The 17202-nt window shown below is 18.7% G+C and overlaps 4 protein-coding genes across 4 annotated transcripts; 3 read left to right on the forward strand and 1 right to left on the reverse strand.

The window, feature by feature from the left end:
* Positions 1–626: 626 nt before the first annotated feature.
* PRELSG_1334200 (prefoldin subunit 2, putative) lies at positions 627–1505 on the forward strand (the record flags this gene model as incomplete). The annotated part of the gene is made up of 4 exons (XM_028678871.1): positions 627–766; positions 878–1001; positions 1198–1271; positions 1400–1505. 4 exons carry the CDS (start codon positions 627–629, stop codon positions 1503–1505), a joined length of 444 nt encoding a protein of 147 aa, XP_028535974.1.
* A 791-nt stretch (positions 1506–2296) lies between these two features.
* PRELSG_1334300 (lysine--tRNA ligase, putative) lies at positions 2297–4189 on the reverse strand (the record flags this gene model as incomplete). Its single annotated transcript, XM_028678872.1, has 1 exon — positions 2297–4189. One exon carries the CDS (start codon positions 4187–4189, stop codon positions 2297–2299), a length of 1893 nt encoding a protein of 630 aa, XP_028535975.1.
* Positions 4190–4683: 494 nt separating this feature from the next.
* On the forward strand, positions 4684–5682 carry PRELSG_1334400 (conserved Plasmodium protein, unknown function; the record flags this gene model as incomplete). The annotated part of the gene is made up of 5 exons (XM_028678873.1): positions 4684–4731; positions 4972–5115; positions 5234–5290; positions 5427–5515; positions 5634–5682. 5 exons carry the CDS (start codon positions 4684–4686, stop codon positions 5680–5682), a joined length of 387 nt encoding a protein of 128 aa, XP_028535976.1.
* Positions 5683–7655: 1973 nt separating this feature from the next.
* PRELSG_1334500 (conserved Plasmodium protein, unknown function) lies at positions 7656–16634 on the forward strand (the record flags this gene model as incomplete). The annotated part of the gene is made up of 1 exon (XM_028678874.1): positions 7656–16634. One exon carries the CDS (start codon positions 7656–7658, stop codon positions 16632–16634), a length of 8979 nt encoding a protein of 2992 aa, XP_028535977.1.
* Between the last annotated feature and the right edge of the window lie 568 nt (positions 16635–17202).

Here is a 17202-nt window from a genome sequence, read left to right on the forward strand (position 1 = left end):
AATAAGTTTTTATGTTATAAATTCCATCTTGCATTATTTAAATAAATCATTTTTTACAATGTAAATTTTTTGTAAAACCGTTTTAAAGAAACAAAATTTTAGGAATTAAGATTTAAATATATTCTATCATATGTATATTTACGTATTAATATATAACTTAAAATATAATTTAAGTGGAAAAACAAAATACACTTCATAATTTTGAATATATATGAATAATATTCAAAGTTTACAAGAAATATATCTTTTTTGAACACATAAAGATTCATAATTTTTTTCAATAAATACAAAATATTGTATAATTTAAATGCTTTTTTATATAAGGTAATAATTTTTAAAGAAAATTTAAAAAAATAAGAGAGAAATACTTCTGTAAGATAACTATAAAAAAATTTTTTTTTTTTTTTATAATAAAAATATAATATGTGGAAATAATTTTTTTTTTTTTTTTTTACTCTAATAAATCCTAAATTGTATCACTATATTTATTTGATATAAATACTTAATTTTTTTTTTTAAGTAGTTAAATATATATACCATTAAAATAGGTATCCATATAAGAATATTTTTTTCTTATTACATATATAATAAAAAAAACATTTCAATTTCAATGAAAATTTAATAAGATGGAAATTAAGAAAGACATCCAATTCCTGAAATTAGATGAACAAAATGAAGCTAAATCAACGTATGAACAAATAGAAAAAGATAGGGTTCAATTAGTCTCTAAGATAGAAGAATTGTATCAAGATGTAGTAGAACATAAGTATAATATATATGTACATTATATATATTAACGAATATTACAAAAAAAAAAACGGCTATTACTATATTAAATTTTTCTCTTTTTCTTTTTTTTTTTTTAATATTATTCAAGATTAGTATTGGAAGCTTTAGAAAATGTTCCATCTAATAGAAGATGTTATAGAATGGTTGGTGAAATTTTGGTTGAAAGGACAGTTGGTGAAATTAAACCAGCTTTGATAGAACATAAAAATAAGGTAATTAAATTCATAAAAATGTAGTACATTCTTATTAGTTATTTTTAAAAAATAAAAACTTTAAATTATGTTATTTAATAAAGTTATCATGTTTTCACTTTTATTTAGTATTTTTCATAATATATTTTTTTTTTTGTTATATATTTATTTTTATTTTATTTTATTTTATTTTATTTTTTTTTGTAAAATTTAACAGGTAGAACAAATTATAAGCGAATGCCAGAAAAAATTAGACGAAAAAAACAATGAAATTTCAAAATTTATGAAAAAGTATTTTTTTTTTTTTTAAATTTATTTATGATTCATATGAATATATGTTAATTTTTATAACTTTATTAAAAAAAAAAAAGTATAAATTTAAATCATATGATAAATATATGTTTTTAATTTTTTTATAGCTCACAAACAGCTAATATACCTAGTAGTATTACTTCTAAAAAATCAGTAGAGGGTAACAATAGTATTGATGATAAAGATAAAAAATCTGAAGGCTTAACTTTTTAATATTTTCAAAATATCACTTTCTATATAGAAGTTTTATTTTTTCTATTATATATTTTTGTTCTATATTATTTCTATTTGTTTCATCACTTATTAAAAAAAAGTAATAATAAATAAATAATTCAAATAATAAAAAACATCAATTTTTTATAATTCATATTATGATGCATAAATATATATATGCGTTTATTTATATGTATTTCTATTACTTTTTTTTTAAATATGCAATAAATTTTTTTTAACATAAAAATAAAATTTCATCATAATTGTTTTTTTTTTTTTCATCTAGTGTAATGCCCTTTTGTAAATGTAAGAAAAGTATAATTTAAAAACTTAATATTTTTTAAATTAGAGATAATTTATTTAAAGCCATCAATTATGTTATTGACATAAAATTTAAATTCTTCAATATGTATATGTATTTCAAAACTCTTCTTAAAGTATAATTAAAAATAAACTATTTGCAAAATTATTTTATTCATTTTAACTATTATCAAAAAAAAAAAAAAGAAATTTTTATAATATCGTTTTCTTTTTATAAACATATGCATTTAAAATTACAATAAATTGTGTCTAATTTATAAATTCATACCAATCTTATCTTTAAAGAATGAATTTTTTTTTTTTATGTATTAAATTTATTTATTTAATACATTAACTAAATATTAAGATTAATAATACCAAAATATTCATTATTTTACCTATTTTTTTTTTTTTTTTTTTAATATTAGTAGTTTTTATGTAGAATAATCTTTATTATTAAAAATGAATTATGAAATATAAAGATGTAATTTTTAATTTGGTTTTATAATAGAAAATGATAATATATTTTTAATTGAATTTGAATTAGTAAATAACATGCATAAACGATCAATACCTATTCCTAAACCACCAGTCGGTGGCAAACCATGAGACAACGCTGTTATGTAATCATAATCAATTTCGTAATTTTGATTTTTCATATTTTGTTTGTTTATTTTTGTTTTATAATCATTATTAAATAATTCTTTAAAATAATTATTTTGATTGTTATTTTTGTTAATGTTTTTATTATCATCTAATTTGATATTCCAATTTATGTTTTGTTTCATATGCTTTTCTTTTAAAACACACTGTTGTATGAATTTCTTCTCTTGCATTAATGGATTAGCTTCTTCTGTGTATCCATTAGCTATCTCCATTTTTCCTATATATGTTTCAAATCTTTCAGATAGTTTCTTATTCGTATTTAATGTTTTAGCTAATGAAGATGTATCTGATGGTAAATGAAAAATATGTATGGGATCATTACCCAAAAATGGCTCTACCTTTCTTTTAAAAACTTCTTCAACAACTAAACCCCAATTTAAATCATTTTTATCATAATCAAAAGTGATATTTAACTTTTTAGCTTCATTATAGGCTTCATCAAAAGATAAATTTAAAAAGTTTATGGATGTATACTTTTTTATTATTTTAATAAAAGATATTTTTTTCCATTTTTTGTTGATTATGTTATAATCTGAAATAAAATTAAACTTTGTTGATATTTTTTTTATTAGTTTTTCAACAAATTTTATCATATATTTATAATTAGAGTAGGACTTATAAATTTCTAACAAGGTAAACTCAGGGTTATGAATAGAACTTAATCCTTCATTACGAAAACATTTGCTTAATTCAAAAATCTTTTCTGAAATCCCACTTATAATTAATTTTTTTAAATATAATTCTGGAGAAATTCTTAAATATAAAATTAAATTTAAAGATTTCAAATAAGTTTCAAATGCCTTAGCTGTAGCTCCTCCAGGTATTAATTGCAATATTGGGGTATCCACTTCCAAATAATTTCTGTTTAATAAATATTTTCTTATTTCTTGAATTAATTTAAACCTTGTTATTATTTTCTCTTTTTGTTCTTTATTAGTTAAAAAATCAAGGTATCTCTTTCTATATTTGTATTCTAAGTCTTGCATCCCTTTATATTTATCTGGTAATGGTAACAATGATTTTGCTAATATGTGTAATTCTTTTGTGTGTAATGTTATTTCTCCTCTTGAAGTTTTTCTAATAAACCCTTTTACAGCTATAAAATCTCCTATTTCTACTATTTTCCTGGCCTTTACTTCATTAATATTTTTAAATTTATCTGATTCATCATATAAATTATTATTTTCTTGATTTATATATTTATCACTTATTAAATTATTATCATAATTCTTGTTATCTAAACTACATTTTTTGCTTTTTAGATCATTGTTTTCATCTGTTTTTTTTTTAATTGAGATATCTCCATCTATGTAAATTTGTATATTATCTTCATCATCTTGTATATTTAGAAACATACCATTATTTCGTTTTACCATTACACGCCCATAAATAATGTAATTATCATTATCCTTCTCTCCATTTTTTAAATAATTATACTTTTTTTTTAAATCACATATTTTAATATTCCTTTTTATAAAAGACGATGGGTATGCATCAATTTTCAAAATATTTGTTAAAAAATTTAACTTTTTTATTCTTTCAAAAAATTCTTTTCCATAATTGTATAAAATAAAATGTTTAGAATTTTTATATATTTTATTGTTTTGCTTTAATATAAAAAAGTATTTTAATTTATTATTATCTTTAAAACACAATGAATTATTACATAGAAGTATAAATAATATCAATAATAAATAAATCTTCTTTTTTTTTTTCATTTTTTTTTCTCTTCTAATATTTTTTTTCCCTTGTTAGATTCTTTTTTTTTTTTTTTTCATTGTATTTAGTTGTTACTTTTTATCAATCAAGTACTAATGATTTTTAACTAAATAATAATCGCATTATATGTTTTTATTTTTATTTTTTTTTTATCAAAGAATTTTTTATTTCTTTTTCTTTCTTTTTTTCTTTTGTTTCTTTTTTTTTTTTTAATTTTGTGCATCTTTAAATTTTTAATTATTAAAAATTTATTTTTGTTTATACCTTCATTATACATTGAATATATCTAATTTAATGAAGGTATTCAAATGTATATACATTTAATTGCGGTAACGAAAAATGTAAACAGTTTATAAAAATGATAATGTGGTAGACATAAGGTGGAATTAATATGAACTAAAAATTTATTTTTTTTACCCTTAATAGATAATAAATAATATATATATATATGTACTTTAATTTCATATTAAATATATTTTATATCATTATAAAAATGAAAATTCTTAAAAATATTTTCAACTTTTTCATCATGTTACTACAGGTTATTAATTCATTATTTTAATAACACTATTTTATTTTTATTATATATATAAATGTATAAAATTTTTATATGCAAAATTTTGCTAGTTCTAAAATTATGAAATATAGTAACACCTAAAATATATTTCATTTTAATATTTCTATTTTCCTTAAAAAATTTATATATTTTCTTCTACCTTTTTTTTTTTTTTAAATTATTGTTTGCTTTAAATTTCCTACTAATTTCTTTTTTCTAATATAGATATATTGTGTTTCTTCAAATAAAAGAAAAAAGGAAGAAATGAACATTTTGAATTTTTTGCCTAGTAATTCTTTGCTATATCCATTAGACTTCCAAAAAAATTGGCAAGCATCAGAACCTATTCCTATTAGCATTCATTACAACGTCCCGTAACAAAAATATAAAATTTTTTAAATTATTTCATTTTTATTTTTAAAAAAAAAATGTAAAAAGGAGAAAATTTTATTTTTTATTTTTATGAACAAGAGCTTATGGTTATAAGGATTTATTTGAAGCATTGGAATATCATAATGATTTAGAAAATCATATTAAAGAAAGGGTACCTATATAAAATATGAATGTATTAAACCTTTTTTTTATATTTTATGAAACATTGTTAATTAATATAAATTAACTGATATAAAAATAAAGTAACATAATTTTTTAAAAAAAAAATAACTTCGTTGAATTTAAAGGAGGAAATAAAAAGAAGGATAATTAATGAACAAAAAAGACTTGAAGTAAATATATGGGATAAACTTCAATTTCTTAAAATAAAGAATACGTTAAATAATAAAAAAGAAAAGAAAAAAAAAGATAATTAAACTTTTAAAAGTTAAAATTATTTCACTATTATACTTATAAATGGAATTTTATATATTCAATTTCTTTTTTTCTTATAGGATGCTACAAAAAAAGAATTCTCTTAGAACAAATAAAAATAAAATATAAAATTCTTTTTTTTTTAAATCTAATGCAAAAGTTCATATTAACCCTTATTTTGTTGAGTTTAAGTTTCTTTTTTTTTAGAATGTGTTTCTTAAATATCTAATTTTTTTCATTTTTTTTTTTTTGTAAAATCACTTTTTTTTTTTTTTTAAATATTATACATTTTATTTTCCTATTCTATTCATTGAGAGGATATTATTAATATTTCTTATTAAATAAAAAGTAAAATGTAGACACTTAAAATTTTAAATATATATGTAGTTGTTTAAATGTATTTCATTCAAGTTTTTCCTAGGTATTCTGTAAAAAAAAAAAAAAGAAGTAAAAAAGGATATAATACAAGTTTTTATAAATACAACTACAAATAAAAGTAATGTTTTTTTAAAAAATTAGTAGAGCTTTTATGTATCAGAATTATCTAATTAAAAACGTTTAAAAGACAAAAATAATTAAAAATTTATTATATTTTTATTATAATGGCTTTTCTATGTTAATAATTTAAGTATAAAAAAAAAAAATTTATAGTATAATACATTTGTAGCAAAAGAAATATTTGCTTCTAAGTTTTCCTCTACATCACTGTTTAATTTTTAAAAAAATTTATATTTTTTTTTTTAATATTTCATAATTTAAATTTCTTGTTTCTAATGATACAATACATTTTTTTTATATTTTTCAAAGAAAATGATATATTATAGTTGAAACACTGATGAGCTTTCAGAATGTTTCGTAATTTTTAGTAAAGACGTATGAAATGTTCTTTATAAAGATTATATGAATAAAAAAAAAAAAAGAAAATTTTTTACTATTTAAATTTCTATATGCACATAAATGCACATATTTAAGAGAAAAACTATATTTAAGCTTATAGAAATCTATAAAAAAATTTTTATGCTTCTTTTTAAATACTATATAAGCATCAGCGTTTTTAATATATATGCGAATTAATAAGTTGTTTCTATAAATATATACAACAAATTTATTAATCTGAAATTGTTAAATTTTTTATCTTTTATTAAAAAAAAAAAAAAAAAGAAAGAAAGAAATCCCTAGTTCTCGTAAGGTTTAACTATTTTAGGAAATTATTATTTTATTATACAATTTTACTCATCTTAATCTATATATTAGAAATAATTTTATATAAGACGTAAAGTTCATATATGTATCCATTTATTATAATATATATTCATACATATATACAAATATTTTCTTAATATTTCATAATTTTTCTCTTTACGAAACTTGAATTTTTTTATTAATTTTTATTTTTTTTTTTATTGTTGCTTAAGAATATTTAATTTTTTTTTTATATAGAATCCTTTATTTTATTTTTTTTTTTTTTTTGTATTTCTTTTATAGAATATGCACATAAATTTTGAATATTTCAAAACATAGAAAATAGTTTTATAGAATAAAACGTTGCAAAATTTTTTTTATTACATTTAGAAGTTAGAATGAAGAACAAAAATAGAGAATAAATTTGTATTGTTTTAATTTCTTATATTTTATTTATTGTATATGTTATTATAATATTTTTCCCTCTTTTGTTAATGGACATATAAATACCATTGCAAAAAAAATTCACCTATTATTCGTACTTATATATATGCACACAAAAAAAAAAAAAAAAAATAATTAGATAAAAAGGTGTATCAAAAGCAACAATATATTTTTGAAGTTAGATGTCTCTTAACTCTTTTTATATTTTTCAGAATTTTTCTTATAGGTGAAATTATTAAAAGTTATTTAGAATTTTTACAAAATTTTATATTAAAAAAAAAAAAAAAAAAACGAAATGATATAATAATTAATATATATACATATATATATTTTACATAAATAATTTAAAATATAAGATAATAAAAAAAAAAAAAAAATTGAATATTTAAAAATATATTCATTAAAAAAAATTATAAGAAAAAAAATGTTTAGCGATATAGCATTTTTCTTGTCTTTTTAATAGTCTTTCATAAGTTATGCGTAATCATATATTTAAGGAAAAAAACAACTGTCTTGTAAATATTATTAATTATAATGAAAAAAATGATCAATTTAATAATAATATGATAAAAAAAAGAGATTTATTTGACCATAATTCTTCTAATATTATTTATGATGACAATATAAATATTATTAATAATATACAATTAAGTAAAAACTACGATATAAATAAATTAACTACACTGAAAGAGGATTCTTCAAAAAATGAAGTAAACTATGATGACAATTTTACAAAATATAAAAACTATTGTTCAAAAAATTTTTTGTCAAATGAAATTAATTTTTCAGACAATTTTTATGATAACTCTTCAAATAATATATTATCATCATTATCTAACAATAATAGTGGTAAATATTCTTATGAGAAAGAATATATAAATAAAAATGAGAACCGTAAAATAAATCATAATGAAAATAATAGAATTAAAAATGAAGTTTTAAGAAATAGAAGTTTAATAATAAATGATAAATCTGAAATATTGAATGAGCCAAATTATTTTTATAAAGAGAAAATGGAATTAGGAAAAACTAACTATTCCGTTAATGAAAAAATGAAGATAAATACTATGTTAGAATTTTATAAACAATGTAATTCAAATTTATTTTACAAAGAATCGATAAAGGATGAAAATGAAAATACAAATTTCTCTTTATATAAAGATGAAGATAATAAGTATAAAGATATTTTAAATTCAAATAATTCATACTATAAAAGATCAAATGAATTAAACTACTATTCAACAAATGACGAATTACAAAATGATGATATATTAAATGGAAATCTCCATGGACATATAAAAACAAAAGAATACCAGATAAAAAATAATGAATTTTATAATTCTTTAAAAAATAGAGAAAATAAGAAACTTGGCAAAGGTATTTCTGAGCAAGAATTAATGAACTTTAAAAGGAATTTATATGAACAAAATAATAGTATAAATATAAGAGATGAATATACTTTTAATAATTCATTATTAACAGATGGATTAACTCATGAACAATTATATCCAACTAATTTGTATAATAGTGCAAATTATCCTTACTTAAACTATAAGAAAGAAAATTTATCAGGTAAAGCAAGTGAAATATTAAAACAAGAAATTTGTAATCCATTAAAGGGTATAAGTGATATACATTTTAGTGAAAGTATAAACAAAAATAAAAATGTTTTTTCTTCATTATCAATGAAAAATTTAAACAACCATTTAAATAATATGAATATTCAATATAATGAAGAATATATTGAAGAAAATAATCCTAATAAAAAAGAATTAAATAATTTAGTGAAAATAACTAAGGAAGTTTATAGTAGTAATAATTTTTCTTCAAATTCAAATACAACAGTAGAATGTAAAAGCATAAATAATAGAATAAAAAACTTAGATTATTCAAATAATTCTAACAGTAAGAGAAATTTAAATGATTTAATTAATTTAGATATTTTAATTAATAAAAGAGATACAAACCATATTAGTAACTTAAGTTATTCAAATGATTCAACTAATTTAAATAATATCGAACATATCAACAACATAAATAATTTAAGTAATTTATATAGTACAAATAATAAGACTAATATCGATAATTTAAGCGGTTTAGATAATTTAAAAGAGATTAATAATTTTAACAATTTTGCTAATAATAATAATATTATGAATAAAAGTAATTTAGTTATTAAAAAAGAAATTAAATGTGCAAAACGTTTTCAGAATAATAAAAATCAAATTGAAAACAATTATTCATCTTATATGGCATCAAATGAATACAATGAAAATAAAATAGAACAAAATAAGAAAGAAAAAGATGAATTTGAAATATCGAATAATGAACTTTATTTATCAAAAATAATGTTACAAAACAACATAGATGAAGAAGAAAAAATATTTTTTAATAGTGATTTATCAAATAATGTGAACAAATCAAATTCTACTAGTTCAAATAAAGGTAAATTAGAGGATAAAAATAAAGTTAAAAGAAAACAATCATTTGAAGAAAACTCAGAGTATTGCACAAATTTAAGTAAAAGTGAGCAACAAATAAATAAATATTATTTAAATGTGTTAAATTTTGAAAATAAAGATCTGCTAAGTTGCAGTAAAATAAAAAATGAACTTAATAGTTGCCAAATATATTCTACTGAAATTTCAAATAAAAACTCCAAAGAAATGCATAAAAATGAGGAACAATTAGTTCATAAAGAATCATATACAGAAAAAAAAAGTAATATGAATGATTCTCTTAAAAGCCATAATTGGCAAAAAGATAAGTGTGACAGTGAAACATGTAAAGTAGTAGATAATCAAAAAAATTCTGGTTTTAGCATTAACTCAAATTTATATTGTAATTTAAGCAGTGAACATATGACAAATTTTGATAATATTGATGAAAATGATAATAAAATTATTGTAAATATTGATAATATTAATGAAAATGATAATAAAATTATTATTCATAACAATTTAAATAACAACAATAATATTGACTATAATTTTCATTGTAATAAAAACTGTGATGTTGATAATTCATATGATGTTAAAAAGAACTTTTATAAGAACATTAGTATTAGCTATAACGAAAATTCTGTTGAAAATAACAGCAGTGATATCATAAATATTAATTCGAAATTTCAAAATACAAGTAAATTAAAAAAATATGGTCATGAAAATAGTGAAAATACTGTGTGTAATACATTAGGTGATTTTAATCCAATAAACAGAAATTTCTTATATAAGGAAAATAAAAAAAAAAATTCGTTATTATTAAAAAATAAGCAGGAACATAATTTAAATGATAATATATATGCAAACAGTGGAATAAAATCATGTAAATATCCCATTACTAATATTAAATTAGAAAATATAAATGTAACAGAAAAAAAAAAGAAAAATTTTGATTCAAATAAAGATAGTAAAGAATTAGTGGAAAATATAAATATAAAATTAACAGGATTACATTTTAATGAACAAAAAACAAATACTGCAATTATTGCCGATGCATTAAAAATTATTGATAAAAAAGCGGAAGACCATTGCGAAGAAAGAGCAAAATATTTGCTTTGTAAAGAAGCAGAAGAAAAAAAAAATTTATGTACTAATAAAATAGAAATAGCAAGTGAAAAAAAAATTAAAAAAAATATAAGTTTATGCTGTAAAAATTTCAAAGTAGGATGTCTAAAGGATAATAACAAAGCAACTAAAATAAAATCACATTTTATATCGAAGCAAAATAATATACCTGCACTTATAGAACCATTTAAAAATGAAGCAATTAAAACTTTAAAGAAATTAAATGTAAAATATGAAAAAAGCTATTGTGAATATGAAAAAAATGGAAACATTGAAAAATTACCAAAAACATGTGAAGAAAAATTTAAGAACATAGAAAATGATTTTTCATGCTCAGAAGAGAAAAACGAAAAAGAGGAATATAAAAATATGATAAAACTACTATATAGTAAAAATGAAAAATTTAAAGTAGAAGAAGAAAATAAAAATATTAATGAATCATCTTGTTATAATTCAAATTCTCATAATTTTTCTATGTATTCTCTTTGTGATAAGATTAATAATTTTCATTGTGCAGAAAAAGTCGAAAATATAGACCTAAAAGGAAAAAAAGACTTAATGAAAAAAAAAGAAAGTAATTCTTTTAATAATGAGCCTGAGTTGCCAAAAACTCCTACTTGTTCAAAAAATAGAGAACTAGATAAACTAAATAATATAAATGAAATAAATATAAAAAAAGATATTCTATTAAAGAAAAAAAATATAAAATGTAACAATTTTAAAGATAATAAATATTCAATTAAAAAAATGGAAAAAAAAAAAATAATTAATAACACAACAAATGAAAAAATAAACGAAGTTAAAAAAAAAAACACAGAAAAGTATCCTCTTGATATTGAAGCAACTTATAAGTGTAAGAATATTTATCTTAAAATTAATGTTGACACAAATAATGAAGAATTAATAAAACATGCACAAAATAGATTATCGAAAAGAACATTAGAATTTAAATTAATTACAACGAAACTAATTAACGGATTCATCAAGTCTACTGAATCAAAAATTTATAAATCATCAACTATAATATTACAAAATACGGAGACAGATATTTTTTATAACATTACTCTTCATGCATATAGTACTACTATATCTACTATATGGTTGTATGCATCTATTTCCTTTTTTTTGACAAAATATAATATTCAAAACTTCAAATTAAAAACTCCTTCATCTATTACTTTTACAAAAAATGGAGATTTCTTAAATTCTTTATTAAATAGCAACAATATAAAAAAAAATATTTCAAAAGCAAGTAAACTTGAATCTCACAATTATTTATTAAAAAAAACCCATGAAAAAAAAAAAAGTTGTATGACTATTTTACAAAAGAATTCTACAGAAATGAATAAAAGGTTTAGTATTTCTGAAGATAAAAATGATAATTTTCTTAAAGATTATTGTGATTTCTCTAATACTGATATTTTTAATGAAAGTATCCTTCAAATAAATAAAATAGATATTTGTAATTCTTTAGAGAAAAATAATCAATCAAAAAACAAAAATAGTGAAGAAGATAATAATACTTTAGATAAAGAAAATTCTAACAATAGTTATGGCATATCACATAGTGATGAATGCCTAAGTAGTTCTTCCTATGAAGAGTTATTATTGGACTTTCATGATCTTAACAAAAGTGAAATAAAAAAGGGATTCCAAAATTATAAATATGAAAAAAAAGAAGAAAAACAAGAAGATAAAAAATTAAAACATTTAAACACAATTACTCATAAAAATACTCCTTTATTTGATGAAAAAAATTCCTCTCAAAAATATGATAAGAATAAAGAAATAGTTAACAATGAAAGCAAAGAAAAAAATAATATAAATGGGATAAAAAACAATTACATAAATGGTAAAATAAAAGAGGAAAAATTAGAGAATTCAATGTATTTAGAAATATTGAATAATGCTTATAAAGAACCTTTTATATTTTCAGAATTTTTGTTAAAGAAAAATGTAGATATTCAAAATTCTAATAAATTAGTTAACAATTTGAAGATTAAAGAAATTAAAGATTCTAGTTCGTTAACTTTATCCAGTAGTTGCATATCTAAAGATGAATATATGAACGACATGAAAAATGAATTAATGAATGTCAAGCAAAATGTTGTAATGGAAGAACATAGTGACAAAGATAAAAATAATTTCAGTAAAAAATTAAATAATAGTTGTGGAGAAGATATATTAAAATACCCTCTTAAAAAAGACAGTGATTCTCCTAAAGAAAATATTTATATGTTGAATGAACTAAAAGATGAATTAGAAGATATAAAAAGTATAAAAAATGAAATGACTACTAAAAATAATATGAATAATACCACTGAAGAAGTAAAGATAAACCCTAGTGATAATAATAATAGTTATTACTTTGGCAACAATTATTATTATAAAAATTATATAGAGAAAAACCATATAGAAAATGACTTAACTAATGAAAATTCAAATTATATAGATTCACTTAATAATGAATTAAAGATCATACCCGAATATTCAAATAAAATTTACAAAGAAAAAAATGTAAATGTCTTAAATTTAAATAAATATGATGAAAAATATGTATCGGAAAAATTACAAAAATCAAAAGTTCTGTTAATTAATAAAAGTGAAAATATTACTAAATATGATTTGAAATTAGTGAAAAATTCTTTTATTAATAAAAAAGAAAATACAAATTATGAAAATTCTAATGAAACAAAAGAAATGAAAGAAAATAATGAAATAAATACAATATCACTAAATGACATTATTCATAGCAAAGATAAACAAGGAACAAGTATAGTAGATTTAAATAAAATGAATAATAATAATGAAGGAAGAACTAATGAGATAAAGGTAGAAAATATTAAAACGTCAGAACCTACTGTTACGAGTAATTTTATATTTAAAAAAAAAACAGAGAGTTTAAATGAAAAGCATGAAATTTATAACCACATGTATTTGAATAAAAATAACAAAAACAATGAACTGAATAAATACGAAGCTAATGGAATAAAGTTGATAGGTTACAACAACTTGAACCATAATAATAATATAGAAAAAAATAAAAATATATTATTTACACCAAATAACACAAATAACATATTAATTAATAAACTTCATAATTCAACAAGAATTAGTTATAATCCTCATATAAAATCAAAGAATTTTAAAGAATATCTAGATTACAACAACGCAACGTTTAACCCAATTGATAAAAAAGTAATAGTTCTTAAAAATAAAGAAATAGAAGCTCTTTCAAAGGGTTCAGAGTATGATAAATTAAAATATGTATACAAATCGAATTTTAATAAAACATGTGAACACATAAACTTAATTAGAAGAGATAATAATATCAGTAAAACTAATTTTCCTATAAACTTTTTAAATAAGACATTTACGAACAACATTTGTATGGATAATGAAGATAGAAATAAGAAACACTTTCAAAATAGCAAATGTAAAATATATAATTCAGAAGATTTGCTGCATAAAATTAATAATTATAAACATGTAAGGTGCACAGATAACGCTAATCATACACATGATTTTAACAATAATTACCATCAACATTTAAATATGCAAAAAAATTATTTCAATTATTTCCCTAATAATATTAATTCATTAAATATATATGAGAAAGATATAGAAAGTAATGCAAAGGAATCAGTAAACAATTTCATTGAGTATAAAAAAAAAAATAATAATAATGATATATATCATATAAACAAACATGTAACTGCTAGTGAAAACATTCTCAGCGAACATTTGCTAAATCAGAATGGGAAAAATTACAAAGAACAAAGAACAACAGATGAAAATTATATATTTATTGATGATAATAATAGTAATAAAAATAATGAGAATTATGTAAAAGAAATCGAACATAAAAAAAGTAACAAATGCTTTAATAAAGAATTTTTCATCAATTCTCAAAAATTTGTTATTGATAAAATACATAATAATAATAAGGACAATATTGCATTAAATAATGGAACTACTAATAATTTGATATGTTATAATGCAAGCAATAACAATATCCCATTAAATGAATTAGTTAATAACAATGCAATAAATAATAATGATAGTAATATAGTACATAATAACTTAATGAAAAATTATAAATATTATAATATGACAAATAGTAATAATAACGTAAATAGAAGTAATAATGAGTTTACTTCTATTAATATTGATAGCAAAAAATATACCCATAATAATATTCATTTATTTAAAAATACACAACAAAGAAAACCTAATTATAATATAAAATTAAGTGAAAATTCTCAAAATTACCTAAATAATATATATATGCTAAATTTAAATAAAGAAAGGACTGATACAGTTGTTGGTAATAATTCCTATAATGAAATAAATATGGAACCAACATATTTGAATGAAAATAGAATAAAATATATACATAATATAAATAAGAGTGAAAGTGAACCTAATCTCAAAAATATATTATTAAAACCAAACATATATAATATAAATTGTTATGATAAATATGTAATAGAAAATTCTCCATTAAAAAATGTTTTAAAAAAAAATATTTTTATTCTTCCACAAGGAGTTAAGAAAGATGCAAAAGAAAACCCTTATACAATTTACAAAATAAATGAGAAAAAATTAAAAAATGGAATCAATAATAATTATCCATTTAAAAATTTTAATTTAATTGAAAATATGGAAAATAATATAAATACAAAAAAAAATATTACAAATATACCAAATACTATGAGACTTCAGGATATTATTATGAATGAAAAAAATATAAGCAATAATTTAAGCAATTTTAATATAGATGGAAATAATAATTTAAATCACTTGAATCAAAATATTAATAATAACATCAACTACTTAAATGAGCATTCAAATCGTAATTTCAATTTCTCAAATCGAAATTTTAATAATAATATGAATTACTTACATCAACATTCAAGTCGTAATTTAGGTATCTTGAATCAAAATATAAATAATAATTCAAACGTTACAAATAAAGCTTATTTCTCTGTGAATAAAAAAGCTAATTTAGTTAAATTAAATGAGAATTCGAAAGATATCAGAAAAAATATATATTCCTACAGAGATTTAATGAATGAGAATGAGAATAATTTAATCAGTAGTTCGACATTAAGTAATTCATTTGATATTAAAAAATTATACGGAAGTTCTGACGATTTAAAAGATAATGTAAATATGTCTTTATATTGTTGCCCATTAAAAAAAGACTATAAAAGCAATATAAACGAAACTTATTTTTCTCCCTCAAATTTTTCTAAAATGAAACAAATGAGAAATGTAAAATATAATAATAACGATTTAAATGCCAATAATGACTATAAAAATAATTTAAAAAAAAACTATATAACATCTAATTACATAAACGATAATATACAAAATAGTAAAAACCATAGAAACATAGAATTAGGTTTGAGTCACCACAATTATTTAAAAGATGTAGAGCAAACAAAAACTTGTAAAAAAATATTAAATGAAATGAAGGATTCCAAAAGTATATGTAACGATAATGTGCCAGATGTGCATACAAAATATTCATATATAGATAACATCTTCATAAATAACGAAAACTCACTTAGTAAAAATAGAAAGTTTTCCCCTTTTTTCGGAAAACCTAGTAATTTAAATATGCAAAAAAATGAGAATTTTGAAAAATTCTCACAAAATATATATTCCAATTTACAAATATTCCAATTAAATATTCAACTTGATGAATCTACATGGAAGCATATTAAATTTTCTTATGAAGACTTATTAGATGAAAAAGTAATGAAATTTATTAAAGATAATAAACTAAAACAAATATTTTTAATTCCTATTAAAGAAAAAATGGAATATATGTTACAAAATGATATAATAAAATGGAATATCAATATTACAGAATTCTTATAAAATATAAAGGCATAAAAATAATTTTTTTAAATATTTTCTTCCTTTTTGTATGCATATTTTTTTTTTTTTTTTGTCTAATAACATTAAACTTTGTTAAAAATAATAAATGTTTAAAAGTCATTTTTGTTTGACAATTTATTGTATTTCTCATATATGTATAAATATGCATTTATATATATACATATATTTTTTCTTTTTTTTTTTTTTTTTTTTTTTTTTTTCTAGAGATATTTTAAATAAAATTCTTTTTAATTTATTCTTTATTATTTTATTTAAATTTTTTTTTCTTTGTTAATTTTTATTTTTTTAAGGTTAATTTTTTCTTTTATTAATATTTATGATTTTTGTCTTAAAACTGTCCTAATTATCTATACTTTTTTTTTATAAAATTTGTCTAATTTTTAGTACATATAAATATTTCAGTTGCCCAAACTTTGTTTTTTTGGAAAATGTAATTCATGCTTCAATTTTTTTTTAAATCAAGAAATTAATTGTATTTATTTTATTTCTTTTTTTTTTTTTTTTTTTATTTTGTTTTATTTTAATTTTATACAAACGAATTTGTAAA

The sequence above is a fragment of the Plasmodium relictum genome (genome assembly GCF_900005765.1).
Source record: "Plasmodium relictum strain SGS1 genome assembly, chromosome: 13".
NCBI classification, from domain to species: Eukaryota; Apicomplexa; class Aconoidasida; order Haemosporida; family Plasmodiidae; genus Plasmodium; species Plasmodium relictum.